Here is a 23,647-nt window from a genome sequence, read left to right as displayed (position 1 = left end):
ATTGTCAATGCATGGGCGAACATTACGGAAGGCGAACTATTCGCTGTTGAGAGGAATGTCATTACACGTATTGCCAAATGCATTGAGGTTGATGGACATCAATTTGAGCATTTATTGCATTAATGTTGTATTTACAGGTAATCATGCTGTAATAGCATGCGTTCTCAGAAATGATAAGTTCACGAAGGTACATGTATCACATTGGAACAACCACAATAAAATGTTCAAATGTACCTATGTTCTGTATTTTAATTTAAAAAACCTACCTGTTACCAGCTGTTTGTCTAAAATTGTGACCCATGTGTTTGTGTCTATTACAGCACCATCTATCACAAAGCGAAAAAAAGTGGCCCAACTAAAACATTCGTATTTCTTTATGTACTACACGAATATGTAATAAAAAATGGGGGTTCCTATTTTAAAAAATGCAGTTGATATCCGTTTGACCTATGGCAGCGCCATCTAGCAGGCCAACCATACCTCCAGTTATTAATCTAAATCCACCGATTCCAGTTACTCTCACTTGTATGCATTTTGAACTTTGCTGGACTTAATGTTTCGACTTGTGGCTGTAAATAATTTGCCTCCTTGAGCATCTAATGTATTTTTCCAATATATGTTACATTTGTGGTTATAGAGTTGAATGCTTTGTGCTATGAATTTCACAATATTCTCAATTCTTTATGTCATTTGTATGTGTCACCGTTCTATGAGAGATTTGAGTTCTGGGAATTTGCTGTGACTGTTTTATTTGTTGTCAAATAAGATAGTCATTGTCTGTATGTGATAATCTACCAGTTTTTATAAATTGTTTCTCAGTTTGTAGGATTTTGTCTGGGATCTCAAGAGTTTTTCTTGTCCTTAAGAAAGTGTTTGCCACATTTATTCTGTCACCCAAGTTGCCATTTTCTATTACAGTGCACACATTCTTTATCCAGGGTGACTTTACAGGTCTCCTCCCTGTAAGGATGGCTGAGGACTCAGCAGCCAAGTTCCCTGGTCTAAAAGCTTCACTTGGATCCATAACAGTAAACACTCATTAGTCCTCAGGACAATACTCCAAATTGACTGCTACAATGACACTGAACATATGAGACTTTCATGTAGTCGATTAGTACTGGTCTCATAGTTACTGTTTATTATATTTGTTGCCGTCCATACAAAACTGTCATCTAACTCTATGAGAAGACTTCCAGTTTTTCTGTCGCTTTGGTTCCTGGTTTCCCAAAACAGGATAAAAATAAGTAGCGGGATAACAGTGTTTGCAGTACTGATGAGAAAATGTTTCCCCAATTCAGTTGTTTCTTTTGCTCAGATCTGTCAACACCTGTCTTGTAAATGCTACAGTATACTAGAAAAATTGGAGTTCAACCCCCCCCCCCCCCCCCATTTAGTGTTCAACAAATCATCCTCTTCTAGTGCTCTCATCATCAACAAGCTGTAAGCTGTGAAATCTTAATCTTCCTGCCTCCTTTTCTGCCAAGAAATCTAATCTATACAAATGATAGTGCAGCTTGTGTGATTGTTTTGAAAAGAGAATGAAGATATCATTTCTTATCCTCTCCTATCCAACCTTCTATTCCATCCTTAATTATCTTGTCATTAATGCAATGTTAAACTTTCATCTTCCTTCCTTGCTGATAGTGCAGTTGTTGCAGTTTTTGGTGTCCTTCATGTATACTACATTCAAGAGAGAATAATTCAGGCACTCATTTCTTATGTCAAAAAACTGAAGAACAAACTCTTGGCAGTAAACCTTCTTAAAGATAGAATATTATGATGACACAGCATTCCAGACTCATTATTTCACAAATGTACCAACATAATATAAACAAAATTTCATTTATGTGAACACCGCCCCTGTGCTGATCAGAGAACTTTTCACATTATCTTCCTATGTTTTGGAATTCTGCATTCATACAGATGTTCTATAATTTGTGAAATAATTATTTTCCAAAGTACTTCAGTGCAGGCTCCTCTTATTTTGTGTGAATGTTAGATTTCAGATGCCAGCCGGCCGTGGTGGCCAAGCGGTTAAAGGCGCTACAGCCTGGAACCGCGCAGCCGCTACAGTCGCAGGTTCGAATCCTGCCTCGGGCATGGATGTGTGTGATGTCCTTAGGTTAGTTAGGTTTAAGTAGTTCTAAGTTCTAGGGGACTGATGACCTTAGTTAAGTCCCATAGTGCTCAGAGCCATTTGAACCATTTTTCAGATGCCAAACAAAGACAACGAGGTTTCCTATGATTGAAGATTAGACAGGTGGGTTTCAGTATAACATCGGAAATTAGTAATTCAGATTATAAAATTAAATTGACGTAGGTGAAAGTTAAAAGAGAGACCAGGAAATCATTTAACAAATGTTACATATAACAGCCAAATAATAAATGATAGCAACCAGATAGCCAACGTATTTAATAATCACTTCCTTGAGGTAACTCAGCAGATTGTCGTGGATAGTTCCAGAAATAAGGCAATAGAGTAAATGCAAGAAGTAACATACAGGCAAACTGCAATTGTCCGTGTCTGTCAAGAAATTAAGAATGTAATAAACTCCCTCATAAGCAGAAACTCAAGTAATTGATGATAATGTCTTGCGTAAAGTAATAAAATTCTGTTCTTCACATATATGCAGTGTATTAGTGACATTTGCAATACATCACTATTACAAGGGATTTTCCAGACTGAAAGATACTTTTGCCAAATCTCTTTATATGAAAGGTAGTAAGACAGGTATATTACCAATTACTGACCATTCTCACCACTTACCTCTCCACTGAACATGCTGTTTTTCAAAACATGAATTGGATTGTGCAAAATTTAAAATGCAAAATATGGCCAACTGATCATTTTTGTAACTTGTCAAAAAGCATTTGATAGAGCAATTCACAATATTCTCTTACAGAGGCTCAAATTTTATGGTATTAGAGATCATGCTGATAGAGCTTGCACATTATAACTTGGGATCTGTGCAGAACCACATTATTGTTCTCTGTTTTGGCCAGAAACAGCCCTTTGTTTCAAAGGAGTGGTTTGCTCATTCCTTCTGAACTGTATGGTTCGTCAATTGAAAGTGGCTGTCTCAGTTGTTTACATACTGATTTTCTTATTCAGTGCTCTAGTAAAAAGAAACAAATGATTTATTGAGTCATTGGTCATACAAGTGTTTGCAGTCTCGCTACTATAGCTTAGGAGTTCCACTTGTAAGTAGTTTTCAGCTGTTGAACTGCACCGCCCAAACTGTGTGGCGGCCACAGTTAATCAAACACACACAACTACCGTTGCCCCACCTCTACCATGATGTGCACACATGTACATGTTGTGTGCATACTCACAATTGTTTTACGTCCTATCTACCGTATTTACTCGAATCTAAGCCGCACTCGAATCTAAGCCGCACCTGAAAAATGAGATTCAAAATCAAGGAAAAAAAATTTTCCCGAATCTAAGCTGCACCTGAAATTTGATACTCGAAATTCAAGGGGAGAGTAAAGTTTTAGGCCGCACCTCCAAATCGAAACAAAGTTGGCCCATTGCAATATGAGACACAATTTAGGTCGAATGAATGACGATACAGCTACAGTAGTTTGGTTCGCGTAGTAAGCTTAGCAGTTAAGCTTTACCAGGTAGCCATTGCTATGCGTCAGGCACTCCGTCCGTATTTATATGGGTACCCTTCGTTTTTCACGTGCTTCGTCTGGTTTGGATTTATTGCTTATTTTTCTTTGATCTGATAAGTGCCGTTCTCTTTATTATAGGTGTTAACACTGCTGCTTTCTTTGACGATGATCAACAAGAACCAAATAATAGAATGCGTATGATAGAAGATGTTCTGAACGAGAGTTTAGCGAAAATTTTTCTTCGTTTGAAAACCTTTGCAGACACCTCTTTAGTACATAACATTCTGCACAGAAATTGGAGTCATCTTAGATTTAAAAATCTAGTCAATTGCCATGCTTCATTTCTGACTGTATCACTATTAGGCATAAGAATAATACGAATATAAACATGATACGTATATTCTTCCGCGTTTGCTGTTGTCTCACTTTAGTTTCGTAGTTTATTAAGCAGACAGGATTTAAATGAGATAGCAGCAAACACGAAACAATACATGGCAAAATGTTTATATACTTATTATTCTTATGGTGAAGAGAATACTGCATGTGATTCACAATTCATAAAAGTTCCTATTAGCAACCATCTCTTATCATAGGTAGAAAAAATTCAGAACGTAGAGTTGGCCATATTGACAAACATCCCAAACAGTCTTGCCAGTCGGATTTTCGTAGTACAGTACATTGAAATGTTGCTACATTCGAAGATGAACAATACGGAATTTGTATTTACTTCGTTGGATAATGTATGAAAATGCAGTGGCCGAAACTCGAGGCGGAGAGAAAATCTCGTCTTCCACAGTTTTTTTTTTTTTTTTTTTTTTTTTCCACTGACGCAGAGGTTTTGGCGCCAGTATTTATCTTTGTGCCTGAAAAGCATGCCTGTGAATCGCTACATATATTCAATGGCAGAAGTTAGTTGTGGCGGCACCTACCAACATTTTTCAGAACTTCCGCTTACTTTGCACTCGATTCTAAGCCGCAGGCAGTTTTTTGGATTACAAAAACGGGAAAAAAAAGTGCGGCTTAGATTCGAGTAAATACGGTAACCAAAATGGTGCATAGCATCGCATTAAGAAACTTAAAGATTGTATGGAATGAAAAAGCACCTTCATGAGGGGGAATAATCATCATAGGCATATCATAGGGATCAATATTGGGTCTGCTCTTGTTTTTCCATCATATATCCAAGAAGCAGAAATAATACTCTTTGATGACCATGCAGGCATTATAATAAAGTCTAATGGAGCAACTTCAATACTTCAGAATGTAAATATGAGGGGCATTACATATTGATTTACACTTAATTTTTTTCTGAGAGTCATGGTGCGCTATTTGACTCATCGTTACAGTTGCAAGTATGCAGTACTTTGGTCCAACCATAGGCGGCAGGACAGTCACTAGAAGTTTAATCCCTATACAGTGCAACCCATTTTCCCAACTGCTGTTATTACGTGTGTGGACAACAGGTTGGCACTGTACAATGTGGTTGGTTTCTGTGGAAGACAGGGGGTAAATGCAGGATATTCACAGGTGATTGGTGGCGATGTGCGGAGTGTGTGCACCATCACAAAAAATGGTCTTGCAACATGACAGTGCTCATCCCCATGTGAGTCAAACAACCAAGGCTGCCATTGGTGAAATGGCATTCCATGTATTTCCAAACCCTTTGTATTCTCTGACTTTGCCCCTTTAACTTCTGTTTATCCTTTTCACAACATTTTTCTGCAGTCTGCTTGTAGTTTCTGGAAGTCTGTCGAATGAAGTCCATGCAGAGGTTTCTTCACAGCCGTAAATAAGTAGTAACCAGAATGGGCCAAGTCCCTGGAATCCCATTAAAGCGATGGCAGCCGTGGTGTTCCAGCTTGCATGGAAACTGACACTGTTGTGTTGAAAGAGCACTTTTTGTGATGGTGCACATTCTTCACACACTGCCACTAATAGCCTGTCAATATCCTCTGTATTTACACTCTTCTTGTGCAGAAACCATATTTTACAGTGCCATCATGGATTATTGCACAACTTGTTATCCACACACTTAGTGACAGCAGTTGGGAAAATGGGTTGTACTGTGTAAGGATTAAAATTCTGTCACCTACTGTTAAACCAAAGTACTACATTGTTGCAACTGTAATGATCCAAATGGTGTAACATGAATGATGGGAGAAATTAAAGAGTAAATCAATATGGAACACTCTTCACAATATTTTCTTGAAAATAAATGATCTGTTCTCTGGATATGGATTGTCAGTAAATTTAGATAAAGCACAAGACATGTGATTCAGTACAAGGACACCATTAGAAATAATGCTTCAACAAATGAAACAATATAATAAATTATTGGGTGTTTATATTGATAAGAACCTCAGCTGCAAGTCAGGTTACAGAGCTTCTTACACATTAAGCTATGCATCTTTTGTTACAGATAATATCAGATTTTGGATACGAAAATGCCAAAAAGTTGACGTACTTTTCCTGTTTTCATTTACTAGTGTCTTATGGCATGATATTCAGGTGTAACTCATCATTGACTAAAACGTGTTTGTTGCACAGGAGCATGCAGTAAGGATAATGTCTGATTTCCACTCTAGAATAACTTGTAGACAACTCATAAAACAATTGGGCATACTGGCAACAGCTTCACTTTACATGTACACCCTTATAAAGTTTGTTGTCAACAATCAATCATAATTTAAAACAACATCATTGTAACTATAATTCTAGAAGAAGAAATGAATTATACTATTCAACGGCTCAGCTTCAGTGAGCCACAGAGAGGAAAGAGTAGTATTCAACCATTAAAATCTGTGATCACCTTCCCAATAATATAAAAATTTCTCATTCTGAACCATAGTAAAAGGTTGCGATTATTATCCACCGGACTTTCAAATAACTGTCAATGGCGTGTGATTAAATGCATTTTTCTAATGTAATAGATAAGTTGGGTGGCTTGCGGAGTATAAATGTAGATGTAGATAAGAACTGAAATTTCAGAACTGTTTAGGATTACTGGAAATAATTTCTCTAATTTTGTTGTAGGGGATGTTTGATGCATTATGTCCTCCCGAGTGGTCACGACCAAGAAAGAGACTGTGTGTAGTGCTAGTATCTCAAGATACACCATACCATGATGATGCAAGACAAGCACTAAGGGATTTTGCCCAGGAATCGTCATACAATGTGGAAAGAGTTCGTTTTGTGTATATTTTCCAGGAGAAACAAATGGAGTTTATAAATGCACTAACAAGCGGTATGTAAGAGGTGCAGTACTCATTCCTCAGTATGTCAGATTTATTATGTACTCTAATTTTTTGAAGTTTTTTTGATTTTGTATTTCATGTCTACAATTAGTTTAGTAAGCAGTGGATTTACTATCATGGAAACTCAATTTGTTTCATGTGACAAATGTTGTAATTTAGAGTGCAAGCTGCCAAATGAATACCAAGTTTTGGAAAATGAAATATCTTTTGAGTCAGCCAAAAAGTTGTTGGGATTTTCCATGAATAATATTTGTTTCCAACTCAGGCGTGTACAGAAAACTAAAACTAGTGGCTCATGTAGATGTATTCCAGTTTGTTCCCACTCATCAAAATCAAGGCAGAATATTCATTTGACTTTAAACAAGTTACATAGATTTGTGAAAAGTTTCTGCTTTTGTCACATTAATTGCTCTCTAACTAGGTACACACATCTCTTCAAATACCAGAACAATTCAGATAACCTTACATAATAAGCCTTTTGCTGCTTGTGAGAATGTTGTTCAGAATTCTTAAACTTGAAATTGGATGTAAGTAGAATAATATAAGTTAATTTTATAGCTTGTGGCTCATGATAGATTTCAAAAAGTAATGTGTGTATTCATTTGCATAAAGATTACCCAGCTATTTTACAGTCTTAACTGTACGTCTTCTGATGATTTTAACATTTTCCACCTCTTTACATTGTTGAAATCTCTTTCTAGTCCAACAAATGGTATGAAAATATCTTGGTTTTTCTTGAGTCTTGCTTCAGTATCAAGCACAATGTCAGAACTACCTTTCAGTTACCGTTTCCTCTTCCGTAGTCAAACTGTGTCATCTAAGAGTCCTCAGTTTTATTTTCCATTATTTTATATAGTAATCTGTTCAGCAAATAATAAAAAGACAAATATTGCCCTCCGTTACACATACTAAGGTAACTCGTGGAGTGCAGATAGTGGTGTAAATTTGATGGTACCTTTTTAATTTGACAACAGAATTTTGTAACTGGCATAATTTGTGGTGGTAGAAGCTTGTGAAAGAATTGTTTTCTCCATGTACATTCCACGACACCAGATAGAAATAGTTAAATTAATAGTCTAGCACACAAAACAGGACTAATGTAGAAGGAACAATGGAAAATAGGTAAAATAAGGGAATTATCATTTTGTATTAAACAAGAAGTTGAGCAAATATTCAGATGAGCTTGTGTACAGTTTCTGAAACTACTGAAGGCTCCTTTTTTTTTTTTTTAATAAAAAATCTTGCTGCTTTATATATAGAAAATAGTAGCCTTATAAAAACTTTTGATGTAAGTGGAAACAGATTTTTGCCCGGGTACAAAATTTCATTCTCAACAGGTGAAGGCGGTCCACTGGAGCCTTCCTTACATATTGTTATCATATGGCGGAGAGATGCAAATCATATTAAATATGAATGGTTACCACATACTTGGGATTCTGCCAAGATTAAGGAATGGAATGAAACAAGGGATCAGCTGGAATCCACTATACAGCGATTACTTCATTCAACAGAAGCATTAACATATGAGGCTGTTATCAAGGTGCACTTTTTTTTGTTACCTCTTTGCAAATTTTTCTCATTTGTTCATTACTTTTCTGTGTACTCGTAACTCTTCCACCTGACAGTATTTTTTTGTTTTCATCCTATGATTAAGGTTATACATAACATTTTATGGGCACATCTATAAATTCATGGTAATGTTATGTTACCTGTTGGATGTGTTTTAACATTAAATGCATGACATACAGGGTGAACATTAATAAAACCAACAAACTGCAGGGACAGATTCCTGACTAGAAATGGAAGAGAAAAGGTCCTATGAACATGTGTTCAGAAATGGACGGTGTGTGTGCAACTACAGCAAATCATCTTGGAACACAGTGCAGTACTGCATTGCATCTAAGTCACAACATATGTTCAAAGTGGCCTCCATAGGATTGCAGGTGATAAGGATAGTAGCGGTTGTCATGCATTATACACATAATCGTATGTCAGCTTATACCCTGTTTGTGGGCCATTTGCCTGGAGTTTGTACTAAGGTTCATCTTGATATCCTCTAGGAGCTGGTCCTCCAGATCTTGTTTTTGCACACACCCTGCACCTCCCTGCACATTCATCCACCTGAAAGGACCAATGATCACGCAAGTGCCCAAAAAGGGTGTGAAATGTTGTGCAATGGGGTTGGTGTCTATGAGGTTACTTGTTTTGGTACTGTCATGCCGCCACTCGACCATATCCACCTGCATGGCGTACACAGATACCATCTCGGCTTGTTCCTGACGTGAATACCAGACCTTTCTGCTGCTTACAGTATGCTGTATCAATCACCGAGACTGCAGCACACAAAGGATATTGTCAGAGGAACAGTCATTTGTCAGTGCCATCTATTGTGGCAATCATGTGTTTCCGGACATATGTTCATAGGACCTTTTTTCCTCCATTTCCACTCAGGGATTGGCCCCGCAGTTTATTGGTTTTATTAATGTTCACCCTGTATATGCAGATGGGAGTATTATGCTCAATTATTGATGATGATACAGTATGATGAACATACTAAAACAAATGTAGATAGAAGTTGAATCTCACCTGCTTTTTGGGGTTGACATGTAAATTGTGAATATATCCCCAAGTATTTTTCTGATTCATGGTCTTGCAGTCTAAATGTATTAAATAAAATAATATGAATATCTTTATCGAAACAGACCACATAGCCTATTTTTTGACGTTTATTTAATTTTCATTTGTCTTCCATTATTACCATAAATCAGTGAAAGTTGTCTTAGTAAAATGAGTCTGTATCAGAATTGTACGCTATGATTTTTATCTATTTAGTCTAAGACATGGTGAGGCAACTGAAGTTTATTATAACTATGGAATTTTAAATTATGAGATTCCTTGATTCACTCTTTCTAAAGTTGTCTGGTGTGGAAATCCTCTTATTTTAACCAGTCAATAATGTCCTCTTTTCTGGAGCTAACTGTAGGCATTGTCCATGATATGTATGAAAGATGTTCATAAATGTTTCAACCAGACGTCCACAGGCAAGGGAAAGCCCAGGATGAAATAACAGGGACCTTATGAAAGGATAGATTACTATTCACCACATAGAGGAGGCATTGAGTTGCAGACAAGCACAGTGAAAAGACTACTAAAACTTCTAGCTCTCAACAAAAAAGGACTTCTTCGGAAATAGAAGCCATGCAAACACAAGCATACGCACACACTTGCACAAACATATGTGCATACTCACTTTCTCCGACTATAGTTCTTTTTATTTCCAAAGACTTACTGAAATAAATTTCCATTTGTTTCATCTTAACAGTTTTTTGTGTTCTATTGAGAGGCATCTTCAGTTTATCAAAAGAGCTGATCTTTTTCTTTAATAAAGAACTTAAATTAGTCTCCAAACTGCATCTACTAGAAAAAGGTCAGTGTTCATGATGCACTTCTCTGCATGTCTCCTTTTTCCTTAAGTGTGTGTGCTGTGTGTGAGGATACTACCATTGGAAAAAGCATGACACGAAAATTATTTTCTCATTTTAAGGAGGGTCATTTTGATGTTAGTAACTCTCCATGTTCAGGAAGACCTCTGGGCAGTTATTCTTGGGACCAAGAGCTGGCTGAAACCGAAAGTGGAAAGCTCTAAGATATTTAGCAAGTCGTGAAACATATGTCAGAAAGACAGATTAGAGGCCATAGGAGGGGCGTGTTCATTGCAGTTGTCAGAAATATTGTCTCTATTGAGGTCTACATCTACATCCACATGGATACTCTGCAAATCACATTCAAGTGCCTGGCAGAGGGTTTATCAAACCACCTTCACAATTCTCTATTATTCCAATCTCGTATAGCGCGCGGAAAGAATGAACACCTATATCTTTCCGTACGAGCTCTGATTTCCCTTATTTTATCGTGGTGATCATTCCTCCCTATGTAGGTTGGTGTCAACAGAATATTTTTGCATTCGGAGGAGAAAGTTGGTGATCGTAATTTCGTGAGAAGATTCCGCCGCAATGAAAAACGCCTTTCTTTTAATGATTTCCAGCCCAAATCCTGTATCATTTCTGTGACACTCTCTCCCATATATCGCGATAATACAAAACGTGCTGCCTTTCTTTGAACTTTTTCGATGTACTCCGTCAGTCCTATCTGGTAAGGATCCCACACCGCGCAGCAGTACTCTTTAAGAGGACGGACAAACGTTGTGTAGGCAGTCTTCTTAGTAGGTCTGTTACATTTTCTAAGTGTCCTGCCAATAAAACACAGTCTTTGGTTAGCCTTGCCCACAACATCTTCTATGTGTCCCTTCCAATTTAAGTTGTTCGTGATTGTAATGCCTAGGTATTTAGTTGAATTTACAGCTTTTAGATTAGACTGATTTATTGTGTAACCGAAATTTAACGAGTTCCTTTTAGCACTCATGTGGATGACCTCACACTTCTCGTTGTTTAGGGCCAACTGCCACTTTTTGCACTATTCAGCTATATTTTCTAAATCTTTTTGCAGTTTGTTTTGATCTTCTGATGACTTTATTAGTCGATGAACGACAGCGTTGTCTGCAAACAACCGAAGACGGCTGCTCATATTGTCTCCAAAATCGTTTATATAGATAAGGAACAGCAAAGGGCCTACAACAGTACCTTGGGGAATGCCAGAAATCACTTCTGTTTTACTCATGTTGGCAGCTGTTCTTGATTCAAATTCTGGAATATTTACTTCATCTTCTTTTGTGAAGGCATTGTGAAAGGCTGTGTTTAGTAACTCTGCTTTGGCAGCACTGTCGTTGATAGTATCTCCATTGTTAGTATGAACCGTGACCTCTCTGACAGAAAATCACAAATCCAGCCACATAACTGAGACGATACTCTATAAGTACGCAATTTCACTGAGCCGCTTGTGTGGTACAGTGGCAAAAGCCTTCTGGAAATCCAGAAATGCGGAATCGATCTGAAATCCCTAGTCAATAGCACTCAACACTTCATGTGAATAAAGAGCTAGTTGTGTTTCACAGGAATGATGTTTTCTAAACCCATGTTGACCGTGTGTCAGTAGACTGTTTTCTTCAAGGTAATTCCATAATGTTCGAACACAATATATGTTCTAAAATCCTGCTGCATGTTGACGTTAACAATATGGGCCTGTAATTTATTGGATTACTCCTACTACCTTTCTTGAATATTGGTGTGACCTCTGCAGCTTTCCAGTCTTTGGGTACAGACCTTCCGTCAAGCGAATGGTTGTATATGATTGTTAAGTATGGAGCTAATGCATCAGCATACTCTGAAAGGAACCTAATTGGTATACAGTCTGGACCAGAAGACTTGCTTTTATTAAGTGATTTAAGTTGCTTCACTACTCCGAGGATATTTACTTCTACGTTACTCATGTTGGCAGCTGTTCTTGATTCAAATTCTGGAATATTTACTTCATCTTCTTTTGTGAAGGCATTGTGAAAGGCTGTGTTTAGTAACTCTGCTTTGGCAGCACTGTCGTCGATAGTATCTCCATTGTTATTGCACAGAGGAGGCATTGATTGTTTCTTGCCGCTAACATACTTCACATACGACCAGAATCTCTTTGGATTTTCTGCCATGTTTTGAGACAAAGTTTCATTGTGGAAATTGTTATAAGCATCTCACATTGAAGTCCATGCTAAATTTCGAGCTTCTGTAAAAGATCGCCAATCTTGGGGATTTTGCATCTGTTTAAATTTGGCGTGTTTGTTTCGTTGTTTCTGCAACAGTGTTCTAACCCATTTTGTGTACCAAAGAGATCGAAGTTGAGTGTGACAGTGAAGTTATCTGGTTGCATATAACAAGTGTAGGTGAAACCAAGTTAATTGTTGGATGTTTTTACTGGCCACCTGGTTCTGCTGCGACAGTTTAGAGTCATTCAAAGAAAGCGTACACTCAGTAGCACGTAAATACTCAGATCATGCAATACTCGTTGAAGGTGACTTTAACCTACTGAGTGTAGACTGGGATGTCTGTGGATTCATTGTGTGTGTGTGTGTGTGTGTGGGGGGGGGGGGGGGGGGAGTGTACAGACAGACAGTAATACAAAATACCTTTGAACACATTTTCAGAAAACTGTCTTGAGCAGTTAGGTAGCAGCCCACACACGATGGGAATATCGTAGACATTGTAGCTACATATATGCTGGACTTCATCAATAATGTCAGTGGTAGAAATGGGGATTAGTGATCAAGATGTCATTATAGCAACTATGATTACGAAAGTTAATAAATCAGACAAGAAGTCTAGGAGAGTGTTTCTGCTAGATAGAGCAGATGAGCAATTATTTGGTTTCACTTAGACAGTGAATTGGCGTCACTTAGTTCCAGTAAGATGGATGTAGAGAAATTATGGATGAGGTTTAATCAGACTGTAAATTGTGGTCTGGAGACTTATGTGCCTAGTAAGTGGATAAGGGATGTAGCTGGCTGTTTCTCGAGGAGTTCCTTGCAGGGTGGGGGAGTGGCTCTGTACGTAAAAAACAGTATTCCATTTGAGTCCATAGACGTATCACGACACTGCACTGAACAGATATTTGAAAGTTGTGCAGCATTACTTGAATTTAGTGAAACTAAACTTCTAATTGCTGTTCTTTATAGGTCCCCTAACTCCGACTTCAGAGCATTTTTGCTTAAGCTAGAGAGCGTTCGTGATTCACTTTGTAAGAAGTACCAGAAAGTAGTTATATGTGGTGACTTCAATATTAATTTTGTACATGATTGTGTAAGAAAAAGGATGTTGGCAGATCTCCTAAATTCATATGACCTGATGCAAACTGTGTTTTTTCCAACTATGGTGCAGGGGAACAGTAGCACAGTCATAGACAATATTTTTATTCATTCTTCATTACTAGATGGGCATTCTGTTAGTAAAAGGGTGAATGGCCTTTCAGATCATGATGGACAAATTTTAACACTATTACAAACTACGTAGGAAAGTTAATCCAACAGCAATAGAGAGTTTTTCAAAACTTGTCAAGGAACAAGAGTGGCAAGATGTTTATAGTGCCAATGATACAGATGATAAATACAATGCTTTCCATAACACATTTCTCATGCTCTTTGAGAGTTGCTTTCCATTAGAACATTCTAAACGGGGCACTAGCAGTAATGGACAGCCCGGTTGGCTGACTAGTGGGATAAGGATATCATGTAGAACAAAGTGGGAATTATATCAAAATGTTAGAAGTAGTCACAATCAAGCTACAGTAGCCCATTACAAACAGTATTGTAAGGTGCTTAAAAATGTTATTAGCAAGGCAGAGAGTATGTGGTATGCAAATTGAATAGCTAATTCACAGGATAAAATTAAAGCCATGTGGTCAGTTGTGAAGGAAGTGTCTGGTCAGCAGCACAAGGTTGATGATAGAAAGTCAGTTCGCAGTAATAATATTTCTGTTACTGATGAATCAGATATATTTACAGTATTTAACAACCATTTTCTGAGCATTGCTGGTGAATTAAATAAAAATTTAGTTTCTATAGGAAATCATATAAATTTCTTAGCAAATGCCTTTCCGAGATTGACGTCTGAAATACTCCTCTGTGATACAGACAAGAGGGAGATTGAGTCAGTAATTAAATCACTGAAGACTAAGGACTCTCATGGCTATGATGGAGTGTCTAGTAGAATATTAAAGTACTGTGCTGCACATGTTAGCCCTGTATTTAGCCATATTTGTAATTTTTCCTTCAGGAATGGTCACTTTCCTGAGCAATTAAAGTACTCAGTAGTAAAGCCGCTTTATAAAAAGGGAGAAAGGGATAATGCAGATAATTTTAGACCTATTTCTATGCCATCAGTGGTTGCAAAAGTTATCGAAAAGACTATGTATGTAAGGTTAATTGATCATTTTATATCACACGATTTGCTATCAAATGTACAGTTCGGCTTTAGAAGTCGTTTGACAACTGAAAATGCTATATTCTCTTTTCTCTGTGAGGTACTGGATGGGCTAAACAAAACGTTTCGAACGCTTGGCGTATTTTTTGATTTAACAAAGGCATTTGACTGTGTTGATCTCACAATATTGCTCCAGAAGTTGGACCATTACGGAATAAGGGGAGTAGCTCACAATTGGTTCAACTCTTACTTTACCAACAGGTAGCAAAAGGTCATTATTCACAATGTTGATAACGGCTGTGATGTGGGATCTGAGTGGGGTACTGTCAAGTGGGGGGGTGCCCCAGGGATCAGTGTTGGGGCTGCTCCTGTTCCTTATTTATATAAATGATATGCCCTCTAGTATTATGGGTAACTCTAAAATATTTCTGTTTGCTGATGACACTAGCTTGGTAGTAAAGGATGTGTGCAACATTGACTCGGTTTCAAGTAGTGCAGTACATGACCTCAGTTCATGGCTTGTAGAAAATAAACTAACGTTAAATCACAGTAAGACTCAGTTTTTACAGTTTCTAACACACAATTCAACAAAACCTGATGTTTTAATCTCACAGAACGGGCATATGATTAGTGAAACTGAACAGTTCAAATTCCTAGGTGTTCAGATAGATAGTAAGCTGTCATGGAAAGCCCACGTTCAGGATCTTGTTCAAAGACTTAATACTGCCATTTTCACTCTTCGAACGGTATCGAAAGTGAGTGATACTTTGACACGTAAATTAGTCTACTTTGCTTATTTTCATTCTCTTGTGTCGTATGGTATTATGTTTTGGGGTAACTCTTCCCATTCTAGAAGGGTATTTTTGGCTCAGAAACGGGCGGTTCGGGCAATAAGTGGTGTGAGTTCATGAACCTCTTGTCGACCTCTGTTCACGAGTCTGGGTATTTTGACATTGACCTCTCAATATGTATATTCCTTATTGTCGTTTCTTTTTACCAATATTAGTTTATTTCCAACAATAAGCAGCTTTCACTCGGTTAATACTCGCAGAAATCAAACCTCCATTTGGATCGGACTTCCTTAACTCTTGTGCAAAAATGTGTGCAGTATACTGCTGCATCCATTTTCAATAAGCTGCCACTCGAATTCAAAAATCTTAGCAGCAATCCACGCGCTTTCAAATTGAAACTGAAGAGTTTCCTCATGGGTCACTCCTTCTATTCTGTCAAGGAGTTCCTTGAAAAATTAAGCTGATTCTCATTGTATAGCTGATAGTGTTTGCTTAAACTTGTGGACTGATTTTCTTGTAGGTTCATGAACATTTATTTTTATCTGTTATTACTTTTATGTTGTAAGTTCATGTACTGACACGTTTCATGACCTTGGAGATTTGCTCCTCAAATTGGTCCTACGGAACTTGACGTGTAAATAAATAAAATAAATAAATAAAAACACCCACCATGGTTTAATGACGAAATTCGGAGGATGCTGAGGAAGCGGAGACTATTGCACTCTCGGTTCAAAAGGGAATGCACAAATGACAACATGCAAAGGTTAGTCAAGATTTGTGTGTCAGTGAAAAGATCTATGCACGAAGCCTACCACAACTACCACTATCACACCTTAGCAAAAGATCTGGCTGAGAACCTGAGAAAGTTCTAGTCTTATGTAAAATAGCTAAATGGGTCTAAGGCTTCCATTCAGTCCCTTGTTGAACAGTCTGGTGTGGCAGTTGTAGATAGCAAAATGAAAGCCAAAGTTTTAAATTTCATGTTCAAGAAATTGTTCAGAAAGGAGAATCGTACAAACATACCACCATTTGACCATCGAATAGACTCCCATATGGATTACATAGTAATAAGCATCCATAAATGAGATTTTCACTCTGCAGTGGAGTGTGCACTGATATGAAACTTCTTGGCAGATTAAAACTGTGTGCCGGACCGAGACTCGAACTCGGGACCTTGCCTTTCATGGGCAAGTGCTCTACCAACTGAGCTACCCAAGCAAAGGTAGGGAGTTCAAGTCTCGGCCCGGCACACAGTTTTAATCTGCCAGGAAGTTTCAATAAGCATCCATGGTGTTGAGAAACAACTGAAAGATTTGAAAGCAAGTAAATCGTCATATCCAGGTGGAATCCCAGTTCAATTTTACAATGATTGCTCTACAGCATTGGTCCTTTACATAGCTTGAATTTATCGTGAATCTCTCGCCCAGTACAAAATCCCTAAAAACTGGAAAAAAGTGCAGGCCACTCCAGTATGTAAGAAGGATAAAAGATCAGACCTGCAAAATTACATACAAATATCCTTAACTTGTGTTTGCTGCAAATCCTTGAACATATTCTGAGTTCGGATACAATAAACTTTCATGAGACTCAGAAGCTTATGTTCATGAATCAGCATGGTTTTAGAAAGTATTGCTCATTTATTTATTTATTTATTTCTTGTTCCGTAGATCCAGTTAGTGAGTCAATCACAAGGCTATGGAACGTGTCAAATTGTACAGGTTTCAATTTAAACTTACAATAAATACAAGGGCAATTCAATGGCAAATTGTACATAGTTCAAGTAAGACATACTATAAATACAGTAACAGATACAATGTCAGCTAGATAACATAACAACCATTCAACAGAAAAAGGAGTTTCAAATAAAGGTTAAGGATAAGAGCACAAAGTTAAATCAGATATTAGGCCTACAAGAGTAAATACATTTACAGCCAATCTGTTGTTACAAAAAGTGTGCATAATGCCCAAATGCACAATAAAATCAATTGAACTACTTCTAGACACAATAAGTTTAGTTATGTCATACATTTTCTTTCAGATATTCATCCACAGTATAATAAGATTTCTCTGTCAGGTAATCTTTGAGAACTTGTTTAAATTTTGGCAGTTCTGTATGAACACATTTGATATGTAGTGGTAGAGCATTGAACAGCTTAATGCTGGAGTAGTAAACTCCTTTTTGTACTAGAGTGAGACGTTTCATTTCGAAATGTGGAACTCAGCTTTCCCTTTTCTAACATGATATACTGCAGAGTATGGATGAAGGGTAATAGGCAGTCCATATTTCTATTTCTGGAAAGCATTTGACACGGTGGCCCATTGCAGGCTGTTAATGTAGATATGAGCATATAGAATAAGTTCACAGATATGTGAGTAGCTGGAAGACTTGTTAAATAGTAGAGCCCTGTATGTTATCCTCGATGGTGGGTTTTCATCAGAGACACAGGTATCATCAAGAATGCCCCTGGGAAGTGTGATGGGACCACTATTGTTCTCTATATACATAAATGATTTGGTGAACAGTGTGGGCAGCAATTTGCAGTTGTTTGCTGATGATGCCATGGTGTACTGTAAGGTCTCGAATCTGAGTGACTATAGGAAGATAAAAGGCGACTTAGCCCTAAATGTGGAAAAATGTAAGTTAATGCAGATGAGTTGGTAGATCAAACCTGTAATGTTCAGATACAGTAATACTAGTGTCCTGTTTGACACAGCCAAGTCATTTAAATGTCTGGACATAATGTTGCAAAGCGAAATGAGATGGAACAAGCATGTGAGAACTGTGGTACAGAAGAGAAGTGGTTGCGGTTGCCTTCAGTTTATTGGGAAAATTTTAGAAAAGAGTGGTTCACCTGTAAAGGAGACAGCGTATAGGACACTGGTGCTACCTTTTCTTAAGTACTGCTCAAGTGTTTGGGATCTGTACCAGGTCAGATTGAAGGAAGACATTGAAGCAATTCAGTGGCAGCTTGCTAAATTTGTTTCCAGTAGATTCAAACAACGGGTATGTGTTAGAAGATGCTTCAGGAACTCAAATGGGAATCCCTGGAAGAAAGACATTCTTTTCGAAAAGCACTATTGAGAAAATTTAGATTACTTGAATTTGAAACTGACTGCCGAACAATTCTCCTGCCGCCATTGTACATTGCGTGTAATAACCGTGAAGATAAGACACGAAAAATCAGGGCTCATATGGAGGCATATAGACGGTCATTTTTCCCTTGCTCTATTTGTGAGTGGAACAGAAAAGGAAATGACTGGCAGTGGCACAGGATACCCTCCACCACGCACCGTATGGTGGCTTCTGGAGTACCTGTGTAGACGCAGATTGTTTAAATGCATTAATCCACAGTCATCCATGTCATTGTCATTTAGAACTGGCAAATATGATGAAATGTGATCATTCCACCATCATGTGACATTTGCATGCAAAGGGGAAAGTTAAAAAATCAGGGGGTATGGGTACCAAATCCTCTAAACAAAAATCACAGAAAGCTGCGGGTAGCCATATGTGTGTCTCTGCTTGCTTGTTGTCTGTTAACTCGTGAACTATGTTGACTATTCGTATCCTTTATTGTTACTGGTGACAAGAAATGGTGTCTCTATGCCAGCATAAGGAAAAGAAAGCAGTGTTTGAGCCCAAACAATGCAGCAACTCCCCTTATGAAGATCTGCACGCTTCCACAAAAGGTAATGTTATGCATCTGGTGGAACAACAATGGTGTGGTCTACTACGAATTGCTTTTCTGAGGTGTAGCCATGACTGCTGAGATTTATTGTCAACAACTGAGACATCTTGCAGATGCAGTCCAAGAACAATGACCAGGACGACTGCAGGAAGTGATTCCACTCCACGATAATGCCTACCCACATCCTCCTCGACTGGCAAAAAAACTCTACACTGGAGTAGGGTTGGAAAGTCATTCTGCACCCACCTTATTCACCTGATCTTGTGCCCTCAGATTTCCACCTTTTCCACTCTCTATCAAACAACCTTCAAGGACATTCCATTTCAGATGAAAATGCACTCTGAACATGGCTCACTGAGTTATTTGCCTCAAAATCACATGATTTCAACAGTTGCGGAATCAAAAATTTACCCTCGCCATTGGCAAACTGTTGCAAACAGCAAAGGAGAATGTATCAAACAATGAAAAATCCAGGATGGAATGTAACAGTATAATGAAAAGGAAAGTTGCTACTCACCATATAGTGGTGACGCTGAGTCGAAGATAGGCACAACAAAAAGATTGTTCCAAATAAAACTTTCGGCCCTTAAGGCCTTCATCAAAAATACACACACACACACACACACACACACACACACACACACACTCTCTCTCTCACGCGAACACAATCACAAACACAAGACTGCAGTCTCAATATATTGTTGATAACTAAAGTCTCTGTTATGTGTTGTGTGTATTAAACTTATGGAAAAATGGTATGAACTTACGCACCAACTCTATATAAGGTGTCCCAAAACAAGCTTTAGGGACAGGTTCCAAAACAAGAAAAAATGTCTAGCAAACATGGGCTCTAAAATGCACAACTTAAGAGCTATGAGCACTGGTTCAATCAAACTAAGAAAAAGTGTCCAATAAATGTGGGGTATAAAATGTAAACCCTAAGAGCTATGTGTAAAATGCATCTCTTCTACTGAATAAATGGTCATGACTCATTAAGACATGCATTTTAGAGCCCATGTTTACTAGACTTTTTTTGACACCCTGTTTGCATTGCTGCTTGTTCATTTTTATTGTGGCTTGACCAGTATTGGGCTATACAAACATCTTCAGCAAGCCTACAGAAGATACACAGTGAGATATAAATAACACACAGCAAATTGCTCTTTATTGTAGAACATATCAAAGATAAGTTTTGTGAAGTTGACTCACTCAGATGTGATCTGGTTCCTTACTGATTAAAACCTCCTCTGCCAGTCATTTGGCTTCTGATTGTGCTTGCGAGTGATTAGGTGACATCCGGGTTCAACATTATTCTTCACCAGTCCTTAAATGTGACCTAAGACATTATTTTCCACAGGGATCTCCTTCTTCAATCTGACAAGGAACTCGGGAATAATATGGAATGGCCTGGCTTTAATTTCATCCAGAGAGCGGTCCTAAGGACAATAGTGTTGGTACTGGTGCTTTCATCCTGGCCTTTGAGCAGGGTACCCTTCCACAAAAAGTAAAGTTATGGTTTACTGGTGTGACTTGAAGACCTATAACCCACCTCCCACGCGCTGTTCCCAGTGTACCCCTTTTGGTCATATGTCTTCACAGCATGATGCAAATCCTATTTGCCTCCCTTACAGACCACTGCCCAAGTGCGTGAACTGTTCTGGCCACATTCTCCTCACTCGTCAGATTGCCTGATTTACAAGGAGAGTCAGTAGTAAAGGTAAATGCTTTGAGGGGTGATAATAATAGTGATCCTGAACAAAAGACCTCATATGTACGTATGCCCTATTCCAAATGGTTTCCAAGATAGAACACATTTAATATCACTTTTGTATGTTTTTCTTGAATAACTCGAAAACTGCACCCTCCAGCGAAAACGTGTGACAGTACAAAATTAAACAATATTAAATTTCCTACAAAAAAGTCCTATTCAGATTTTTCTCTAGAACTAGTAGTTTGAGCGAAGGGAGCGCGAGAATGTTGAAAAACTCGCTTGATGAACATGCACTCTAGTTTACGTAGTTTTTGTAGGCCAATTTGAGGTAAAGAATCATAAAAGAAGGCTGTATACGTGGAAGAAGCCTGGAGATACTAGAAGGTCTCAGATAGATTATATAATGGTAAGACAGAGATTTAGGAACCAGGTTTTAAATTGTAAGACATTTCCAGGGGCGGATGTGGACTCTGACCACAATGTATTGGTTATGAAGTGTAGATTAAAACTGAAGAAACTGCAAAAAGGTGGGAATTTAAGGAGATGGGACCTGGATAAACTGACTAAACCAGAGGTTGTACAGAGTTTCAGGGAGAGCATAAGGGAACAATTGACAGGAATGGGGGAAAGAAATACAGTAGAAGAAGAATGGGTAGCTTTGAGGAATGAAGTACTGAAGGCAGCAGAGGATCAAGTAGGTAAAAAGACAAGGGCTAGTAAAACTCCTTGGATAACAGAAGAAATATGGAATTTAATTGATGAAAAGAGAAAATATAAAAATGCAGTAAATGAAGCAGCCAAAAAGGAATACAAACATTTCAAAAATGAGATTGACCAGAAGTGCAAAATGGCTAAGCAGGGATGGCTAGAGGAAAAATATAAGGATGTAGAGGCTTATCTCACTAGGTGTAAGATAGATACAACCTACAGGAAAATTAAAGAGACCTTTGGAGAAAAGAGAAACACTTGTGTGAATATCAAGAGCTCAGATGGAAACCCAGTTCTAAGGAAGGAAGGGAAAGCAGAAAGGTGGAAGGTGTATATAGAGGGTCTATACAAGGGCAATGTACTTTAGGACAGTATTATGGAAATGGAAGAGGATGTAGATGAAGATGAAATGGGAGATATGATACTGCGTGAAGAGTTCGACAGAGCACTGAAAGACCTGAGTTGAAACAAGGCCCCGGGAGTAGACTACATTCCATTAGAGCTACTGACAGCCTTGGGAGAGCCAGTCCTGACAAAACTCTACCATTTGGTGAGCAAGATGTATGAGACAGGCGAAATACCCTCAGACTTCAAGAAGAATATAATAATTCCAATCCCAGAGAAAGCAGGTGTTGACAGATGTGAAAATTACCAAACTATCAGTTTAATAAGTCACAGATGCAAAATACTAACACGAATTCTTTACAGACAAATGGAAAAACTGTTAGAAGCCAACTTCGGGGCAGATCAGTTTGGATGCTATAGAAATATTGGAACACGAGGCAATACTGACCTTACGACTTATCTTAGAAGAAAGATTAAGGAAAGGCAAACCTATATTCCTAGCATTTGTAGACTTAGAGAAAGTTTTTGACAATATTGACTGGAACACTCTGTTTCAAATTCTGAAGGTGGCAGGGGTAAAATACAGGGAGGGAAAGGCTATTTACAATTTGTACAGAAACCAGATGGCAGTTATAAGAGTCGAAGGACATGAAAGGGAAGCAGTGGTTGGGAAGGGAGTGAGACAGGGTTGTAGCCTCTCCCCGATGTTATTCAATCTGTATAAACAAAAGAAAAATTCAGTGTAGGTATTAAAATCCATGGAGAAGAAATAAAAACTTTGAGGTTTGCCGATGACATTGTAATTCTATCAGAGACAGCAAAGGACTTGGAAGAGCAGTTGAATGGAATGCACAGTGTCTTAAAAGGAGGATATAAGATGAACATCAACAAAAGGATAATGGAATGTAGTTGAATTAAGTCAGATGATGCTGAGGGAATTAGATTAGGAAGTGAGACACTTAAACTAGTAAAGGAGTTTTGTTACTTGGGGAGCAAAATAACTGATGATGGTCAAAGTAGAGAGGATATAAAATGTAGACTGGCAATGGCAAGGAAAGCGTTTCTGAAGAAGAGAAACTTGTTAACATTGGGTATAGATTCAAGTGTCAGGGCGTCGTTGCTGAAAGTATTTGTATGGTGTGTAGCCATGTATGGGAGTGAAACATGGACAATAAATAGTTTGGACAGGAAGAAATAGAAGCTTTCGAAATGTGGTGCTACAGAAGAATGCTGAAGATTAGATGGGTAGATCACATAACTAATGACGAGGTATTGAATAGAATTGGGGAGAAGAGGAGTTTGTGGCACAACTTGACAAGAAGAAGGGATCGGTTGCTAGGACATGTTCTGAGGCATCAAGGGGTCATCAATGTAGTATTGGAGGGCAGCGTGGAGGGTAAAAAGTCGTAGAGGGAGACCAAGAGATGAATACACTAAGCAGATTCAGAAGGATGTAGGTTGCAGTAGGTACTGGGAGATGAAGACGCTTGCACAAGATAGAGTAGCACGGAAAACTGCATCAAACCAGTCACAGGACTGAAGACCACAACAACAACAACAATAATTTGACGTAGCATATGGAGGGAGCAAGTTGAGGTGAATAGTTTGATACGGGACATCTATCAAGTCGGGGAAACTACCTCAAATTGGCCTACAAGAACTACGTAACCTACAG

The 23,647-nt window shown here is 38.2% G+C and overlaps 1 protein-coding gene across 1 annotated transcript in view; it reads left to right on the top strand.

Annotated features, from left to right (window-relative positions):
• Positions 1 to 23,647, top strand: part of LOC126175025 (dnaJ homolog subfamily C member 16) — a 163,180-nt gene that overhangs the window by 65,537 nt on the left and 73,996 nt on the right. Inside the window, exons 7-8 of the mRNA XM_049921526.1 lie at positions 6,652 to 6,862; positions 8,210 to 8,412. Coding sequence (XP_049777483.1) covers positions 6,652 to 6,862; positions 8,210 to 8,412 — 414 coding nt within the window. The remainder of the gene's footprint in view (positions 1 to 6,651; positions 6,863 to 8,209; positions 8,413 to 23,647) is intronic.

Source organism: Schistocerca cancellata, chromosome 3, assembly GCF_023864275.1.
Source record: "Schistocerca cancellata isolate TAMUIC-IGC-003103 chromosome 3, iqSchCanc2.1, whole genome shotgun sequence".
Classification (NCBI taxonomy): domain Eukaryota; kingdom Metazoa; phylum Arthropoda; class Insecta; order Orthoptera; family Acrididae; genus Schistocerca; species Schistocerca cancellata.
The sequence above is the reverse complement of the archived record's forward strand: the minus strand, read 5'-3'. Positions and strand labels throughout refer to the sequence as shown.